The sequence below is a fragment of the Emys orbicularis genome, chromosome 10 (assembly GCF_028017835.1).
Source record: "Emys orbicularis isolate rEmyOrb1 chromosome 10, rEmyOrb1.hap1, whole genome shotgun sequence".
In the NCBI taxonomy this organism is placed as follows: Eukaryota; Metazoa; Chordata; order Testudines; family Emydidae; genus Emys; species Emys orbicularis.
In genome coordinates, this window is record NC_088692.1 from 20,416,308 (window position 1) to 20,435,276 (window position 18,969).

Sequence of the window (18,969 nt, forward strand, 5' to 3'; positions counted from 1 at the left end):
AGCAGGAAAGGGATAACACAAACATCTGCAAATACATAAAGAAAAACGTGAACACCAGAAAAATGTAATATGGTAGAAGATATAATTAGAAATAAAGGAAGCTAAAAATGACATACCCTACAAAGGAAAAAGAATTGGGTTTGTGCATATTGACTTTGTGATGTCAGAGCAACGGCAGACAATAGATTCGCGCCTTTTTACCTGGGTTACCTGTGCAGACAACATACCATGGCAAGCATGGAGCCCGCTCAGCTCAGCGTCACCATATGTCATCTGGGTGCCGGCAGCCGTGGGACTGCATTGCTACACAGCAGCAGCAGCTAACTGCCTTTTGGTGGTAGACGGTGCAGCATGACTGGTAGCCTTCATTGGCGATCTGGGTGCCGGCAGCCGTGGGGCTGGCAGCCGTGGGGCTGCATTGCACCAGCCCCCTTGCCTTTTGGCAGTAGATGGTTTATTACGACTGGTAACCGTCCTCGTCGTACAGCAGTGGCTGTCAATCATGGGCACCTGGGCAGACATGCTCAGTCCTATGGAACTGTCTTGATGATGATGGTTATCAGTCGTAGTATGCCATTTTCTGCCACGCGCCCTGTTGGTTCATCGCACGTTAGCTGAGTCTTCCCTGAGCAGCAGATCGTGCAATAGGCCTGAAGGCTAACTGCCAAGCGCCCAGTATTTGCTGCCAAGCACCCAGAAAATGCCGAGGGCTATCAGTCATGCTGCACCGTCGTCTTAAGATGTAAAAAATAGATTTGTTCTGTATTCATTTCCTTCCCCCCTCCCTCCGTCAAATCAACGGCCTGCTAAACCCAGGCTTTTGAGTTAAATCTCTGGGGGGGGGCCATTCTGTGTGACAGTTGTTTGTGTTTCTCCCTGATGCAAAGCCACCTTTCTTGATTTTAATTCCCTGTACCTGTACGCCATGTCGTCACTCGCCCCTCCCTCCCTCCTTCCCCTGGTCCGTCAGATACTAGTTTCGCGCCTTTTTTCAGACCAGACGCCATAGCTAGCACTGGGATCATGGAGCCCGCTCAGATCACCGCGGCAATTATGAGCACTATGAACACCACGCGCATTGTCCTGGAGTATATGCAGAGCCAGGACATGCCAAAGCAAAACCAGGACCAGGCGAGGAGGAGGCGATTGCAGCGCGGCGACGAGAGTGATGAGGAAATTGACATGGACCTAGACCTCTCACAAGGCACAGGCCCCAGCAATGTGGAAATCATGGTGTTCCTGGGGCAGGTTCATGCCGTGGAACGCCGATTCTGGGCCCGGGAAACAAGCACAGACTGGTGGGACCGCATCGTGTTGCAGGTGTGGGACGATTCCCAGTGGCTGCGAAACTTTCGCATGCGTAAGGGCACTTTCATGGAACTTTGTGACTTGCTTTCCCCTGCCCTGAAGCGCCAGAATACCAGGATGAGAGCAGCCCTCACAGTTAAGAAGCGAGTGGCGATAGCCCTGTGGAAGCTTGCAACGCCAGACAGCTACCGGTCAGTCGGGAATCAATTTGGAGTGGGCAAATCTACTGTGGGGGCTGCTGTGATCCAAGTTGCCAGGGCAATGAGAGACCTGGTGATATCCAGGGTAGTGACTCTGGGAAACGTGCAGGCCATAGTGGATGGCTTTGCTGCAATAGGATTCCCAAACTCTGGTGGGGCGATAGACGGAACCCATATCCCTATCTTGGCACCGGAGCACCAAGCCACCGAGTACATAAACCGCAAGGGGTACTTCTCAATGCTGCTGCAAGCCCTGGTGGATCACAAGGGACGTTTCACCAACATCAATGTGGGCTGGCCGGGAAGGGTACATGATGCTCGCGTCTTCAGGCACTCTGGTCTGTTTCGAAAGCTGGAGGAAGGGACTTTCTTCCCGGACCAGAAAATAACCGTTGGGGATGTTGAAATGCCTATCGTGATCCTTGGGGACCCAGCCTACCCCTTAATGCCATGGCTCATGAAGCCGTACACAGGCAGCCTGGACAGGAGTCAGGCCCTGTTCAACTACAGGCTGAGCAAGTGCCGAATGGTGGTGGAATGTGCATTTGGGCGTTTAAAAGCGCGCTGGTGCAGCTTACTGACTCGCTCAGACCTTAGCGAAAAGAATATCCCCATTGTTATTGCTGCTTGCTGTGCGCTCCACAATATCTGTGAGAGTAAGGGGGAGACATTTATGGCGGGGTTGGAGGTTGAGGCAAATCGCCTGGCCGCTGATTACGCGCAGCCAGACACCAGGGCGGTTAGAGGAGCACAGCAGGGCGCGGTGCGCATCAGAGAAGCTTTGAAAACGAGTTTTGTGACTGGCCAGGCTACGGTGTGAAACTTCTGTTTGTTTCTCCTTGATGAACCCTCTGCCCCTCCCCCCCCACCCGGTTAACTCTACTTCCCTGTAAACCAACCACCCCACCCTCCCCCCTTCGAGCACCACTTGCAGAGGCAATAAAGTCATTGTTACTTCACATTCATGCATTCTTTATTAATTCATCACACAACTAGGGGGATAATTGCAAAGGTAGCCCGGGATGGGTGGGGGAGGAGGGAAGGAAAAGGACACACTGCAGTTTAAAACTTTAACACTTATTGCTCGGGAAATCATCTGGGGTGGAGTGACTGGGTGGCCGGAGGCCCCCCCACCGTGATCTTGGGCGTCTGGGTGAGGAGGCAATGGGACTTGGGGAGGAGGGCTGTTGGTTACACAGGGGCTGTAGCGGCGGTCTCTGCTCCTGCTGCCTTTCCTGCAGCTCAACCATACGCTGGAGCATATCAGTTTGATGCTCCAGCAGCCGGAGCATTGACTCTTGCCTTCTGTGTGCAAGCTGACGCCACCTCTCATCTTCAGCCCGCGATTCAGTACGCCACCTCTCCTCTCGCTCATATTGGGCTTTTCTATAATCAGTCATTGACTGCCTCCACGCATTCTGCTGTGCTCTGTCAGCGTGGGAGGCAGTCTGTAGTTCTGTAAACATTTCATCATGCGTCCTTCGCTTCCGCTTTCGAATATTCACTAGCCTCTGTGAAGGAGAAAGATTTGCAGCTGGTGGAGGAGAAGGGAGAGGTGGTTAAAAAAGACACATTTTAGAGAACAATGGGTACACTCTTTCACGTTAAATTTTGCTGTTCACATCACACAGCACATGTGCTTTCGTTACAAGGTCGCATTTTTCCTCTTATATTGAGGGCCTGCCGGTTTGGTGTGAGAGATCACTCACGCAGTGCCAGGCCACAGATTTCAGCTTGCAGGCAGCCATGGTAAGACACAGTCTTTTGGCTTTTTTAACCTTCTTAACATATGGGGATGGTTTCAAACAGTACTGCTCTCATTAACCATACCTAGCACCCGTTGGGTTGGCCATTTAAAATGGGTTTGCAATGTAAAAGGAGGGGCTGCGGTTTCAGGGTTAACGTGCAGCACAAACCCAACTAATTCCCCTCCCCCCCACACCCAATTCTCTGGGATGATCACTTCACCCCTCCCCCCCACCGCGTGGCTAACAGCGGGGAATATTTCTGTTCAGCAGAGCAGGAAGGGGCACCTCTGAATGTCCCCTTAATAAAATTGCCCCATTTCAACCAGGTGACCGTGAATGATATCACTCTCCTGAGGATAACAAAGAGTGATAAGGAATGGATGTTGTCTGCATGCCAGCAAACACCGGGACCATACGCTGCCATGCTTTGTTATGCAATGATTCCAGACTACGTGCTACTGGCCTGGCGTGGTAAAGTGTCCTACCATGGCAGAAGGGATAAGGCAGCCCTCCCCAGAAACCTTTCGCAAAGGCTTTGGGAGTACATGAAGGAGAGCTTTCTGGAGATGTCCCTGGAGGATTTCTGCTCCATCCCCATACACGTTAACAGACTTTTCCAGTAGCTGTACTGGCCGCGATTGCTAGGGCAAATTAATCATTAAACACGCTTGCTTTTAAACCATGTGTAATATTTACAAAGGTACACTCACCAGAGGTCCCCTGTGTGCCCACAGGGTCTTGGGTGAGTTCGGGGGTTACTGGTTCCAGGTCCAGGGTGATAAACCTATCCTGGCTGTTGGGGAAACCGGTTTCTCCGCTTCCTTGCTGCTGTGAGCTATTTACATTATCTTCATCCTCATCTTCTTCAGACCCCGAACCCGCTTCCCTGTGTGTTTCTCCAGTGAGGGACTCATAGCACAAGGTTGGGGTAGTGGTGGCTGCACCCCCTAGAATGGCATGCAGCTCCGCGTAGAAGCGGCATGTTTGCGGCTCAGCCCCGGACCTTCCGTTTGCTTCTCTGGATTTGTGGTAGGCTTGCCTTAGCTCCTTAATTTTCACGCGGCACTGCTGTGCGTCCCTGTTATGGCCTCTGTCCTTCATGGCCTTGGAGACCTTTTCTAATATTTTCCCATTTCGTTTACTGCTTCGGAGTTCGGCCAGCACTGATTCATCTCCCCATATGGCGAGCAGATCCCGTACCTCCCGTTCTGTCCATGCTGGAGCTCTTTTGCGATCCTGGGACTCCATCACGGTTACCTGTGCTGATGAGCTCTGCGTGGTCACCTGTGCTCTCCACGCTCAGCAAACAGGAAATGAAATTCAAACATTCGCGGGGCTTTTCCTGTCTACCTGGCCAGTGCATCTGAGTTGAGAGTGCTGTCCAGAGCGGTCACAATGAAGCACTGTGGGATAGCTCCCGGAGGCCAATAACGTCGAATTCCGTCCACACTAACCCAATTCCGACCCCCTAAGGCCGATTTTATCGCTAATCCCCTCGTCGGAGGTGGAGTAAAGAAACCGGTTTAAAGGGCCCTTTAAGTCGAAAGAAAGGGCTTCGTCGTGTGAACGTGTCCAGGCTTAATTCGATTTAACGTGGCTAAAGTCGACCTAAACTCATAGTGTAGACCAGGCCTAAGTCAATGTTACGCTTTACAAAAACACCCTGGAAAATGGCATCTCCTCTGATGGGCTCCAAACAATTCCTAGGCCTAGCTGAGGCAGACTGTCTGGATGGCTCAATGTGGGTTTAGGGTATGAAAAAAGTTGAAAGCCTCTACTGACCCACTTGGAGATATGTTCATGGCAGATTAATTCAGCTGAGGTAACCAAGTCCAGATTTCATCAGCTGGAGAGAAGGTCACAACAACACAGCACTTCTGAAGGTAAAGTGAAGCAAAGGAGGTAATGGGGAACGTCCTAAATGATATTTCCTGTATCTTGTGTTCTTCTGTTTTCTCCGACAATACTGTAGCAAATACCTAAGGTTTCTCATACTTCCTTAAGTTTTCCACAAGCCACATGAAGTGTCTAGACAACATATTATTAAGGGTTTACTTTTTTTACAACAGTTTACTAAAGCAGTCTTTAGTAGATCATGTGTAGCATCTGCTATCATACACAGCATACCTAAGTGAACAATATGAAATTTTTATCCACACTTCTAAATTCTGCTTGAAAATCTAGCTCTTTGTTATCTGTGTAAGTCATTCTGGTAAGAGTCTTTACAATCAAGGTGTCATCAGCTTACCAGGAAATCCAATTTTATCAGAATGTCAATCTTAATTCACACCAAGCGTTACAGAAGATCACATAAAACACTGCAAAATTTTGCAGTTACACATAGTTTAACATAACAGAATTTGGTATTATGTATCATCTTTCACATTCCACCCATTCTCAAAGCACATTACAGTAGGCATTAAACATAGTGGTAATACAGTGACTGTGGAACGTGGCAGCAATAGCTAAACAGACCGTACAGTCTTCCTAGATGTTAGAGATCTGGAACATTGTTCAGCTTTATCGCCACTTGATCTTTCCAACAACGGACACAGGATCGTTAAGGGTGGAAAATCAGAAAAGATATAGTGTAATGCAGTATACTGTTTGCATTAGGTAAGAGCTCAGTTTCTAGAGTGAGCTCTGACTCTGGCAAAGCGTAAGTGTACTCAGAATGAGCCTGTATAAAACTGCATTACAACAAAATGGATCATGCATCCTAATGTTTTAAAGCGCTATTCTAGTGTCCCAAATAACTTTGCAAGAATGCACCATATGGCCTATATAATCCACATTATTCTACCATAGCTGACATAGATCTGTTGCTTATTATTTATATTGTATTTTGTCCTTCTATATATTTCTGTTGTACAATAGCCCCAAGACCTTGGAATACTGAAGGGAGAAGAGAGGTAGGGCTCTAAAAACAAGTTATGCTCCACTTTCTGAAGTACTAACTTATTATTTTGTTTTTGTTGAGAACGATGAGCGTAAGTCAGCAAGTTGATAGCATTAGCAGTTTACAGTACTAGCAAGGTAAGTTTCACTGTACAGTTTACTGCTGTATAGAAACAGCAGAAAGCTGCTTTGGATTGATATTTAAATTAAAAGGAAGTTAAATTTCTTTGTCCAGAAGAGAGAGCTTGTGGAGACTGGGAAGAAAAAAAAAAAAAAAAAAAAAAAAGAAAGAGTGGCTAAAATATAGGAATACAACTGCTAGCAGAGTATCAGAGGGGTAGCCGTGTTAGTCTGAATCTGTAAAAAGCAACAGAGGGTCCTGTGGCTGCTAGCAGAGTCAGTGTAAACTGGGATACAAGAAATAAATCTAGCTAAAAACTGCTCAGTGACTGTTAATCTTCTAATTATTTAAGCTACAAAGTCAATTTTGTTCTTGACTATGTTTCATGCTCCACCTCTTTTGAACTTCTCCTTTCTTTTATGAGGTGGTTCTGGAATTCCTATCCTTTCCCTTCATTTTATTTCCATCTGCCACTTTAAATACCCTGGATGATAGCAACCCTTCCTTTGGCTCAGAAGGGCTTGATGTGGTTCAATAAATAGCCCCAAACTGCCTCTTCAATAGATGGGGGAAGGGATCAATGAATTTTTAACTTCATCCAATAAATGAGAGCCCAATTCCACAGTACTCCTATTTCCGTCTGCACCAGGGAGCAAGAGACTGATTTTGGTCCTAAAGATGATGTCACTAGACTACTGGTATAACTATCATACTTTTGTCTGTCTCCTCTCTATTTGCCTGAGTCATACTCATTTCTTATCCCCCCGCACCCTCCTTTTATGGCCTCTGTAGATTCTCATCCTACATCTGTGCAGCCTTTGCACAAAACATAACTGATGGGAGAAAATCTGACCTGTTCTTGGTCACTTTCCCTCTGCTGCTCCAGCAGCAGCACAAACACCATAAATTTCTTCACAGCAATTCCTGGAATACTGGGGGATGAAGAAATGCAAGATGCCCATACTGACTATAAACTGAGTAACCTTAGGACTCCATCATTGCTCCATGCTTGTGATTTGAATATCTGATTTGAGTACCATATTTACACAATAACCATATGGTCTCAGCAGTTCTCATACAATTATTACTGATGTTTATCCTTTCTCTAAAAAGGAAGTGGAGAAAAAGGAAATCAAACCAAAAAAGAGATTAAAGATCTGACTTAAAAATATAAAAGCAGGAGAATCACAGCCAACAGTAAAAATTGTGAGACTCAGTTAATATAAGCAGTATGATCTAGTTAAGGACAGTAAGCACAAGAGCTGTTCAAAATATTTCACATGAACAATATTTAAAATTATAGAGAAAGAAAAACATTTTCCGAGAGAGTTTCTGAAATTCACTTCAGGTGAATAAAGCTGTTTGTAAAAATATCACTTACACTTGGGCCCTAAATGATTTATTGAAAGTCTTGCTCTCTACCTCAAAACCTGAGGCCTTGTCTTCCCTAGGAAAAGAAATATGTTCTTTACATGTGGTAACAAACATGAGGTAAAATCCCAATGAAAATCAAGCAGTTGTAGTTTTAATGTGAGTTGGCAGGTTGAGGTAAAACCATAGGCTCCCCCATTCCCCCATTAACTTGTACCCGCCAACATGTGGGAAAACTACAAACTGCCTTGTCCTCACTAGGATTTTACCTCATGTTAGTTAACTAGTTAGCATTAACTGGTATGTGTCAAGACCCCCATTTCTTGTAGTGAAGTATCTTACCTGTTTCACTAAAATCTACATGTTGGCACACAACTAGGCCTTATGAAAGCCTGTCGATTCTCAAAGAATAAACCATACACCCCACCGCCCTCAGAGATCACTTCCCGTAAGATTAAAAATCAAGGCTCAATTGGTAGCACTCTTGCCTTTGAAACAGAAGATCAAGGAATCAAGCTCAGTATTAAGACAGTTACGGGTTCCAATTCCAACCTTCAAATAAAACATCATATATCCCTGATGGATTATGAGACAGATTTAACATTCCATGGCACTTAAGATAGAATCAAACTCAGTATCTTAACACTAACTCAAAGTTAGTTCTAATGTCCAAGCTATTACAAAGAATATAACATACTCTACATTTATTTGCCAATACACCTCTACCCCAATATAACCCTGTCCTCGGGAGCCAAAAAAATCTTACCGCATTATAGGTGAAACCGCGTTATATGAACTTGCTTTGATCCGCCGGAGTGCACAGCCCTTCCTCCCCCCCCCGCCCCGAGCACGGCTTTACCGCGTTATATCCGAATTCGTGTTATATAGGGTCACGTTATATCGGGGTAGAGGTGTACTGCATTAACTGTACTTAATACCTTGCTTTACACAGCTAACTGGGGTACCCAGAGTATGGAGACACTGTCTAACTTCAACATATATTCTAAGAATTACTAAAACTTGAGCAACTGCATTTTGATGTAGGCATAAAGGCCTACTTAAAAACTTCTTGCCAGAACACATCTATAAAGCAGCAAAAGGTTATTGCAGACAAGTTAAACTCACTCTTTTAACCAAATATTGTTATAAGTAATAGGCAACATTACCATAAAATTAGATTAGAGAAAAAAAAAATCTTCGTCTTAACTTCTTGTATTTGGCAAAACTTTGTTTACAGTGAGTTTCATTATTTCACCCTGCAAGCTTCTTCTTTTGTTTGTATTGATATTTAAACACAACAAGCTGGGGAGAAAAAAATTTTTTTTTTAAACTAGGAAAATGAAAATGAAAATGTAAAACCCCAAATGTGCAAGGGGGATTCAGGAAGTACCCAAAACCATTTCTGACTTTGTTTTGTAAAACTAGACTTCAAGTTGACAGAGTCCCATTAAGTACCAAACTTTTTACTGCTATCTAGATGAAGTCAAGTTATCACCTAATTCAAGATTCCATTTCATGCTAATTTAACATTTTTATACTCCACTCAAAGAGATGAACTGTTCACATGTAATATGAAACAGATTTGCCTCCATGTGACCAATCAATAAGATCTCACAGATGTTGAAAACATGTACATGAAGTACATTAAAATTTGTGGAATCAATTCTGTCTGTAAAAGACAGCTAATATGTGGATATTTTAAATGTACACATTAATGAACTGTATATAAACTTCTGAGCAATTATATAATTTTTATCCGAGTACTGAGCTGTTGGTCTAGGGCAAACTCATAATTTGTCTAAAATGCAGAGGTGTTAATCGGCAAAGGTGCAGAGTGGGAGCTAAGCTGAACAAAGACTGGTGGTGACTATGCATATTATTTTGGAAAGATGCTTAAAGAGCAGATGGCCTAATGTTCACATAAGTTATACAAAGCTGGAAAAAAAAGACATGTGGCAGACTAAACTATTTTTGAGAAAGTGATGCAACAGATAATTTACCACCTTATTTCCAAAATGGTGGGCTTTGACAGAAAACAAAATATGTTACTCTCGGTTAGTCTACACTGGGAACGCTAAAGCGCTGCCGCGGCAGCACGTTAACGTGCCTTGTGTGGTCGTGGCGCAGCGCTGGGAGAAAAGCCACCTCCACAAGGGGAGTAGTTCCCAGCACTGTGCACTGTCTACACTGGCGCTTTACAGTGCTGAAACTTGCTGCGCTCAGCAGGGTGTTTTTTCACACCCGTGAGCCAGAAAGTTGCAGCGCTGTAAATTGCCAGTGTAGACAAGCCCTTAGTGTCTGGTTGAGAGTGGGACATTATGACCTAAGAGCTAGCTGGCTGAGGGAGGTCAACCCTCACAAGACAATTAGTGTTGACAGGTTAGGGAAACCAGAAAGATGGAAGTTCCCTTGATTGAGAGAAGATAGTTTATTAACAGTGTTTGAAACTGAAGGTCTCCAGCTGCTCCTAGATAACCATCTCCAAAGAGTGTTGAAGTGTATGTAGAGAACCAAGCCACCTAAAAGGTGTTGGACCTTTGACCGTTTTAGACTGTTGTCTGCAAAACAGTTCTGTTTAACCTATTTGTTGAGTCCTTGCTAAACACATTCAGAAATTTGCTAGAAGCAAACAAAAGACATTGAAAGAAATGTTAGTGCCATTAAAGGTAACTCAACATCTTGACTTGCTCTACAACTTTTGCCTTCAGTTTTTGTTCTCATCACCTCTGTATGTAAAATTCTTCAAAATTTTACATACCACAACCACAGCAATCTTTAAAAGCCATTTTAAAGTGAGTCACAAAATACAATACGCACAATAGAAAACATCATGACTACACTGACTAGATTTTATAGAGTACTATAATAAAAATTACTCAAGAGTCTTAACTCACTTCTGTTCTTTAGTTTCAAAATACATGACTTTTGTTTCCATACCCATTTGTCTGATAAGATTGCCAAACAAGAGTTGTAACCTTAAGGAACTCATCCTAGATCAGTGGTTTTCAACCTTTTTTAGTTTGCGGACCCCTGAAAAATTTCAAATGGCGGTACGGACCCCTTTGGAAATCTTAGACATAGTCTGCGGACCCAGGTTGAAAACCACTGTCCTAGATAAAGCATTTTCTTTTAACTGCTTCCTCACTACTTAAAGCATAAACATCTCAAATCCTCTAGAGATACAAAATAAGGAACAACGCATGAGCTCAGAACATCTCTTTTATATGTATTTAGGAAAAGCAATAAAGTGTGATGAGAATTAAATATATACTATAGAATGGTGAGATTAGAAATAGTGATTACGGTGGACAGAAATGTTCTGAGGCCCATACACGAACTGTAATTCTAAGATTTACTTTCAGCTCCAATTAATTTAGTTCAGCTTAATACTTTAGAGATGGCTGCATAAAATAAGTTCTCTAAAGCATAGCTTGTCTATAATATACTTAAACATTTAGTGGAAGATAGTGTAGGATGGCATTCAATTACAGATGAAAACGGAGAAAGATTCTCAGTTAAAATTCCAGGTGGAGCATCACGAAGTATGACTTTGGATAAGTCAACCTTCTTGTACCTTAGTCAAACTATTAGTTGAACCTGATAAAACCAAGACTTCTTGAAAAGCTAGATATTGCATTTGGAATAATTCTTAAAGGAGAAAAATGACAGTTTGGCCAAAGAAACTAAGTAAAATGCCATTTTATGTATAATCTGATGGTGATTTTGCTTCCAAAGTCAGGCATATTATTGTATTTATGACAGCCATATTAAGCTGAACAAAAATTCTAGTCACATTAAAAGTAACAAAGGAAAGTGAGGAAATAAAAATTATAGGGAGACACTCTCCTTAGTGGACTCCATTGCAAATGGCAGAAAACCATGTATAAAATAAAGGCATAACAGTGCAAGTATGGCACTAAAACCAGAGGTGCCACAAGTACCCCTCGTTGTTTTTGCTGATACAGACTAACACGGTTACCACTCGGAAACTAAAACCTGAGTTTTTCCCAGATTTAAAAAAAAAAAAGACAATTTTTAGAATTGGCTTTCCTAAATATCTTCTGTGAAAGAGGATTAAACACTCAAATGGCTATTTAATCAAAAACTACCATTCTAGTCTATTAAATACATTTTAAAAATATAAGAAGTAAATTTAGTATTTATGAAAGGAACCAATACTGGTGCAATTTTCTCATTTCAGTTCTGCTAATGTACCTTGTTCCTGACCTGCACCATCCTTTTGAGTCGGACTCTCTTCCTGAAGAGACTGAATATGTTGTGGTTTTATGAAGGAGTGTTACAAGAACCTAAAATTTTAGGCCACTTAACTCATTTTAATTGACATCTAACCCTTTAATTTTCTCTCTAAAAGAAGCCTGGCACACAATAACCATTAATACTCCTCCAGATCATCACACTTAGATTGTAAACTCTGTGCAGCAGGGATCATCTTTTTATTCTGTGCCCAGCACAATGGGGTCCTGGCCCACCACTAGGGCTTTAACGTTTTACTGAAATGCAAATAATAAATAATAATACATATAACAAATGTGAATCAAATTGTTCCACAAGCTGGCAGGGGCTGACTGCTGCAGAACACTTAAGTGCCTGAGGAAATGGGAAAAGTCAGACAGTGTTGCTCAAACAACCTATTCAGCACCATTTGCTAATCATGAGCTATACTGACCGATTTCCAGGGCAAACTCCACCTCCTGGCCAGAAGTGTCACGGATGTTCATGTAAGTAGGAGGAGGCAACTTAATGGGGTAAAATAGAACCACACAAAAGAACCATCTTGGTTCCACCAATATCTTGGTCATCAATTACTTAACGTGACTAGGTACTCCCAGCCTCAAAGGGTCACAGCAATGATGGCCTGGTCAAGGAACGAGATAAGAAGATATTGTTTGGAACTGCAAAAGCCTCATAGTGGAAGAAGGTTGCTCCAAGATAGACAAAAGTGCTTTTAATAGACAACAGTTTAATATTATGAAAACCCAAGTAAATATTTAGTAATGTACCAATCTAAACCTTTGAAACATCTAGAAGGTATGACTATTATACAAGCCAGAAATTCCAAATCAGCCAAAGATGGTATTGCTACATAGGCAGTGTGTTCAGCAGCTGGAAAGAAAGGAGTGAAGACTGTCCACTCCGCAAGACTAAGGCCATGTCTATACTATGGCTCTATGGCTGCACAGTTGCAGCTGTGTCGCTTTAGCACCATAGTACAGATAATTCCTACATGGTCAGAAGGGGTTTTTCCATCAATGTAGGCAATCCACTTCCCCAACCTAGCCTTATCCACACTGGGGGGTAGGTCGACTTAACTACAGCTCTGAGTGGTGTAAATTTTTCACACCCCTGAGCAACATAGCTAGGTCAATCTAAATTTTAAGTGTTGACCACACCTAGGAAGCCATATTGATTGGCTCTCAGTTAAATCTCCGCTAGTCTCTATGTGGAAATATGGAAGCTGAGTCCCCAGGCCTCAAGAGTGGTGAGAATGCAGAAAAGGGGCAACATACAGTATAGGAAATGAGGGAAAGTATTATCCAGCCTACAAAAAAAAAAAAAAAAATCCTACCAAGGAACTGCCAGCCTCATAAAAAGAACTGGGGAAAAAAGTTACTGCACATGCCATTATTCAAATATTGATAACAATATTTCAAACACCACCAGGAGTCCTTGTTCATAGTACAGAACACAACTCTGATGGTTCTCCTTTAGGAGAAGATGATGTGAGTTACAGAAGCAGAGGGGATCTAAAAGTAAACTTTTTCATTATGTTTAAATTTAAAAGATTCTGATGGATTATGTACAAGCTGTAAAAATACTTGTTGAATTATTTTTAAATTTTAATTCCAAGTTTCATATTGGAGTGAACTTCAAATATTTTTCAAGGGTTCATAATACAAATTCTGATACAACCTCAACTATTTGCAGCACCTTTACAATTTACATTTACCTATGAACATGAAAGTGCATGGATTCTTTGAATAGGAATCAAGGAGTCTGTCCAAACCTTATCCAAATAATATTTTAAATGGTATTGCACAAGGTCATGCCTATTGTCAGCTGCCCACATAATACATAGCCTGAAATTTACAATATCAGAAAGTATGCAGTATAAAACTAAGTCAGACTTAAAGAACATAGAGCTCTATACTTAATTGTTTAACAGAAGAATATTACTTTTTAATATTGAATATTTTATACACTTTTCTACAAGCCAATAAGTGAAAGTTTGGTTACTGATTTCAATCATCATCATATGGAAGTTAAATATTAAGGGGACTATGATATTCATTCAGATACTAAGTCAGCATGCAATAATTAATAACTCATGATCTCCTGCTGGGTATGGCTTATTAAACACTGTATAACAAATTGGTGACTATGAATTACTGCAACCCTGATATCTGAAATAGAGGGCTGTCTCACATTGTGTTAATATGAATAAAGGAAGTTTTCAAAAATCGATAGTGAGGTTTTAAATGTCATATTCAAACAAGTTTCCAAATCCTAAATCACAAGAGTAACCTTGTAATCTATTAATAAGAATTTATGAATGACAAACTGTCAGAAAATGAATCCACGTTTTTGACATTTGGAAGGAGACTCCTTCAATTTGAAACAGGTATTAATAAGTAGCTGTTGTTTAATTTCACCTATGTAAAAAGTGAACACCATGCATATGCTGTTTGCAAAATACTCTGAAATCATTGGAAATTAAAAGCAATATAGAAATTCAAGATATTAAGCTAGAACCCTGCCAGCTAGACAGCCCTCCTCCCCAACCACCTCACAAAAAGTGTCACACTGGAAAGATTATTAAATGCTTAAAGTGATCCTCTTCATAAAGGCATAAATGATCTCCCTGAAACTGTTGGTGGCAGCTACAGGGCCAATCTCCCAGCCATGTCATGTCTACTACCACCCAGATCTGTGACTTATCTCCTTTTTCTACACTGTTTCCCCTCCCCCGCCCATCCACTCCCATCTCTCAAAAGTATATTGATCTAAGGCACTTTTTGACCAGTCAGGATGAAAAGCAAGATAAAAAAGTAATGTAGAGAGGGTTTGGGATATAGATAGTATATGAAACACGGTACTAATTAAAACTGAATTACCCCATTCTCCATCTCTGCTTCTTAACAATAAGGATATCTTTACTGTGCACCCTTGTTCAGACTCCTAAATTGTACCCTATTGTCTCCTTCCTAAAACTGCTCAGCACATTGCTCCAGTAGCTAAACTGTACCACAAAGTGCCCTTCTGCCCTGCTCCACTATAACTCCACCCCCATCCCTGTGGCTGTATCCTGAGTCACAATAAACATTTCTATGCTGTCCTAAGGCTCTTCTAGCTAGATTTTGCAATGTGATCCTCAGCCCCTCTTCCTCTCCACACACACCAAGATTATGCTCAAATTCCCCATGTACCACCAACCTTTCTGATATCCTCTTCTCCCTCTACAAAGTTCATTTTCAAAGCTCCCCTTCCGATTCCAAACCCAAATTCTCCTCCCAGACTCCAATCCCGTGCTCCTAAATTTCCCCTCAGCAGCCTCACAGTCCATTTCCCTTCCACAGGCCCCAGGAATACTAGCCCCCAAGTTTCTCCAACACAAGCTCCCTACATCTGCCCCACATGTTGTCCTCATACCCAGTATGGCCCCCAGCAATACCCACACATCCCACTTCCAGTGATGCCTCCCAGCGCTCCCCTTCCCTCCTGTCAATGTTATTCACAAGCCCCACCATCAATCTTTTCCTCAAGGCTCCACAGCCAGGTGTTACTCCCCAAGACTTCGGCTTCCACACCCCCTCCTCCAACCCTAACCCCCAATATCCCCGCCCCCAGCCCTATTCCCCGGGCCGCAGCCCCTCATACCTGAATGTGCCAGGGCCCTACTCACCACCAGGCCCTCCCCCCGCGTTCCCTCATTTCCTCTTCGCCCCCGGGGCTGCGTTTGCAACCCCCCATCCGGTGCACGTGGCCACCCCCCCCCCGCACCCCTTTTTCCAGCAACGTGGCCCCGGCGGCGGTTACCGTGGGGCGGGGGCGGCGGCAGGCCAGGTGGGGGGGAGGGCGGCGGTAGTCCAGGCGCCGCCCCCCCTCTCAGGAAGGACGGCACGAACTCGGCAGCGTGGACATTGGGCACGAAGGGCTTGGCGTTCACGTTGAGCTGGCGGCTGAAAGCCGCATCAAGGAGGAGCTCCGGCTGCTCGGCCTGGGCCTCTGCGGCCGGCGGGGCGGACCCAGGGTCGGCGCCGCTGCCCGGCTCGATGTCCGCCTGGTCCCAGCAGTCGGGAGCCGAATCGCTGCTACTCCCGCTGCCGTTCCCGTTCGCCTCCATTTTGTGGCTGCCCCACAAACCTCTGCGGCTCCGAAGCCGTACGGGAGAAGGCGGCGGCGGCAGCACCGACTCAGCACTCCCTCACTCCAGCGACTCCGCGTGTGCCCCACCGCCCTGCGCAGTGTGACCTGCCGGAGTTCCCGAGCCTCCTCCCGACAGACTCATTCGCCGCCATCTTGGTAGTTATTTCTTCCCTGGTTCCCATTCCATAACATGAGTGTGCTGAGGTGTAGGGACTACGATTCCCATTAGGCTTTGCGCGCACATATTTGCCTTCCCACTGGGAGAGACGGGAAATGTAGTTCTCTTGGCCTGCTGGGTCACATTTCCCGGCGGGCTTTACGCACTATTCTCTCGGTTTTGCGCCTCTTTCCCCTCCCTCCCGCCACAGAGAGACGGGAAATGTAGTTCGCGGGAGCTATGCTGAAGGAGAACACCGAATCCCAGCACGCACTGCGTGTTTATTTGCTTTGTTCAACCTTTTTTTGCCACCGCATAGAGGGATGGGAAATGTAGTTCTCCCCCCTTGACTAGGAAGAACAACCACCCCTCCCATAACTAACCTAGAAGTAGGAAAGGTGGATGGCAGCTGGTGGTCTTCAGTGGTGATAGTATCAGAGAGCTACCAAGTTGGAGGGGCTCAATTTTCCCCCTTCCAAGTTCAGGTGAGTGTGTCACATGAAGTAACCTCACATGCGCAATTCTATAGAAGTTCCTGGGGATGTGGGACCTCCACCCCCTAAACACAAGCCTTTTCCAGTCCACATCTGCAGGCTCCAATTAATTGGAAGTGTGGAGCCCTCTGTCTCCCATTGACTTAAGTTGGACTGGTGGAGGCCCAAAGCTCCTGAAAAAAGGTTAGGACCAAGGCAGTGAAGCCAACTCTGATGATTTTTATGGCTAGTCTCATGATATTTGGTGTTTTTTCTTAAAGCTCCAGCTCCTGGAGTCAAGTGATTACATGAGACTCTTTATTTATTTATTTTTAAAAGGATAGCATAACTTAGCTCTTGGCTGCAGAGAAAGCCTGAAAAAAAAAGTGATTCAAAGTATATCAAAGGCTTAGAACCTGGAAGACAAATAAAAAGAACTCAAAATATTTTTTTAAAGGTTTTTATGATTTTTAAGGCAATGTCATGGTTGGTTGGTTGGTTTTTTAACACTTTGGATTGAGAATACTTATAGTGTCTCAAGTTAGGTAACCATACTGGAAGCACCAGAAATCAATGGCTCTTTTTGTAAAATGGGTATAATACTGCTTACCAACCTCACTGTGTTAACTTGCGGCTTAATTAAGGCTTGTTAAGCACTTTGAGATCTATAGAAATATGAAGTTTTAATACGCTCTATACTCTACCAGTTTAAGAAAACAGAAAAACATTAGAACCACAGAAAAAGATTATGCTATACAACGCAGACCACACCTTTGATCTCACAGACCCCTCATATTCTTCATAACTTGCTAAGTGAAAAATTCCTCAATAATTTATCTATCAAAATTTAAACCTTGACCAGAAAAAACCCTTTTCCTTTTCAAACTGTCATCTTGATATCACCAGATTCCATATGCTCTCCTGCCATCATATTCTCCCTGCTGTTATGAACTTGTACCCACCCTAAGGGTATGTCTGTGCAGCAAGTAGACACCCACTGCTGGCCCATGCCAGCCAGCGAGGCTGTTTCATTGCTGTGTAGACTTCCAGAATTGGGCTGGAGCCTGGGCTCTAGGACCCTGCGAGGTGAGAGGGTCCCAGAGCTCAGGCTCCAGCCCAATTCTGGAAGTCTACACAGCGATGAAAGAGTCCCGCAAGCCTGAGTCGGCTGGCATAGGCCAGCAGCAGGTTTATCTTTGCCATGTAGGCATATCCTCAGTGGTTAATTCCCTTGACCAAATTATTAAATAATCATTGACATTTTGTGAATAAATGGAATGGAATTTGCAAGTATTTAAATTACTCTATATAACCTCTCTCTCTTTCTAGATATATAGTATATATTACTCTATATATCCACTCACCACACAAAGGGCCAGCTTCCTCCAGGACACAGGCAACTTCCTCCAGAAACGCCATAAAATTAACAATCTCCCTCAGAACACCATCCTTACCACCATGGATATCACCTCCCTGTACATCAACACCTTTCACAATGATGGCATGCTGCCTATCTCAAATATCTATAGGACAATGGACAATACTCAGATATCCACCCCAGACATCACCAAACTCATCTGTTTCATCCTCAGTCATAACAATTTTACATTCAACAACAAGCACTTTGTCCAAACCATGGGAACAGCTATGGGTACTAGGATGACTCCCCAAATTGCCAATATCTTCATGAGCCACCTTGAGGAAAAATTTCTGGGCAAATGCACCATTAAACCAATCATATGCCTGAGATACATCAATAATATTTTCATCCTCAGGACAAAGGACCTACATGCCCTCATAAGTTTCCATCACACCTTCAACAACCACCACCCATTCATTAAACAATGTCTAGAACACTCCCACACTAGGATCAACTTCCTGGACAACACAATCAGCTCGAATAATGGAACGCCACAGACAGCTATATACAAGAAACCCATGGATCAGCACACCCACCTTCACAGATCCAGTGACCACCCCAAACACACCAAGAAATTTGTTATCTATAGCCACAAAAACAACAAGGAGTCCGGTAGCACCTTAAAGACTAACAGATTTATTTGGGCATAAGCTTTTGTGGGTAAAAAAACCTCACTTCTTCAGATGCATGGAGTGAAAGTTACAGATGCAGGCATATAATGACCAGGCACTCAGATACCACAGAATATGCTCTGAGGAGAAAGTCTGGGTGGGATATATATCTTAACGATAGGTGGCACCGCCGGGGGTGGGAAATGTAGGTGGGGGGGTGGGTGGGGCAGTGGCAGATTACTTCACAGGGACCCATGACCAGGGGCCCTGGCCAATT

At 43.7% G+C, this 18,969-nt stretch overlaps 1 protein-coding gene across 1 annotated transcript in view; it reads right to left on the reverse strand.

Moving 5' to 3' along the window:
- GSPT1 (G1 to S phase transition 1) overlaps nucleotides 1–16,025 on the reverse strand; it is a 43,953-nt gene extending 27,928 nt beyond the window's left edge. Inside the window, exon 1 of the mRNA XM_065411552.1 lies at nucleotides 15,645–16,025. Coding sequence (XP_065267624.1) covers nucleotides 15,645–16,008 — 364 coding nt within the window. The 5' untranslated portion in view covers nucleotides 16,009–16,025. The remainder of the gene's footprint in view (nucleotides 1–15,644) is intronic.
- Nucleotides 16,026–18,969: the final 2,944 nt, after the last annotated feature.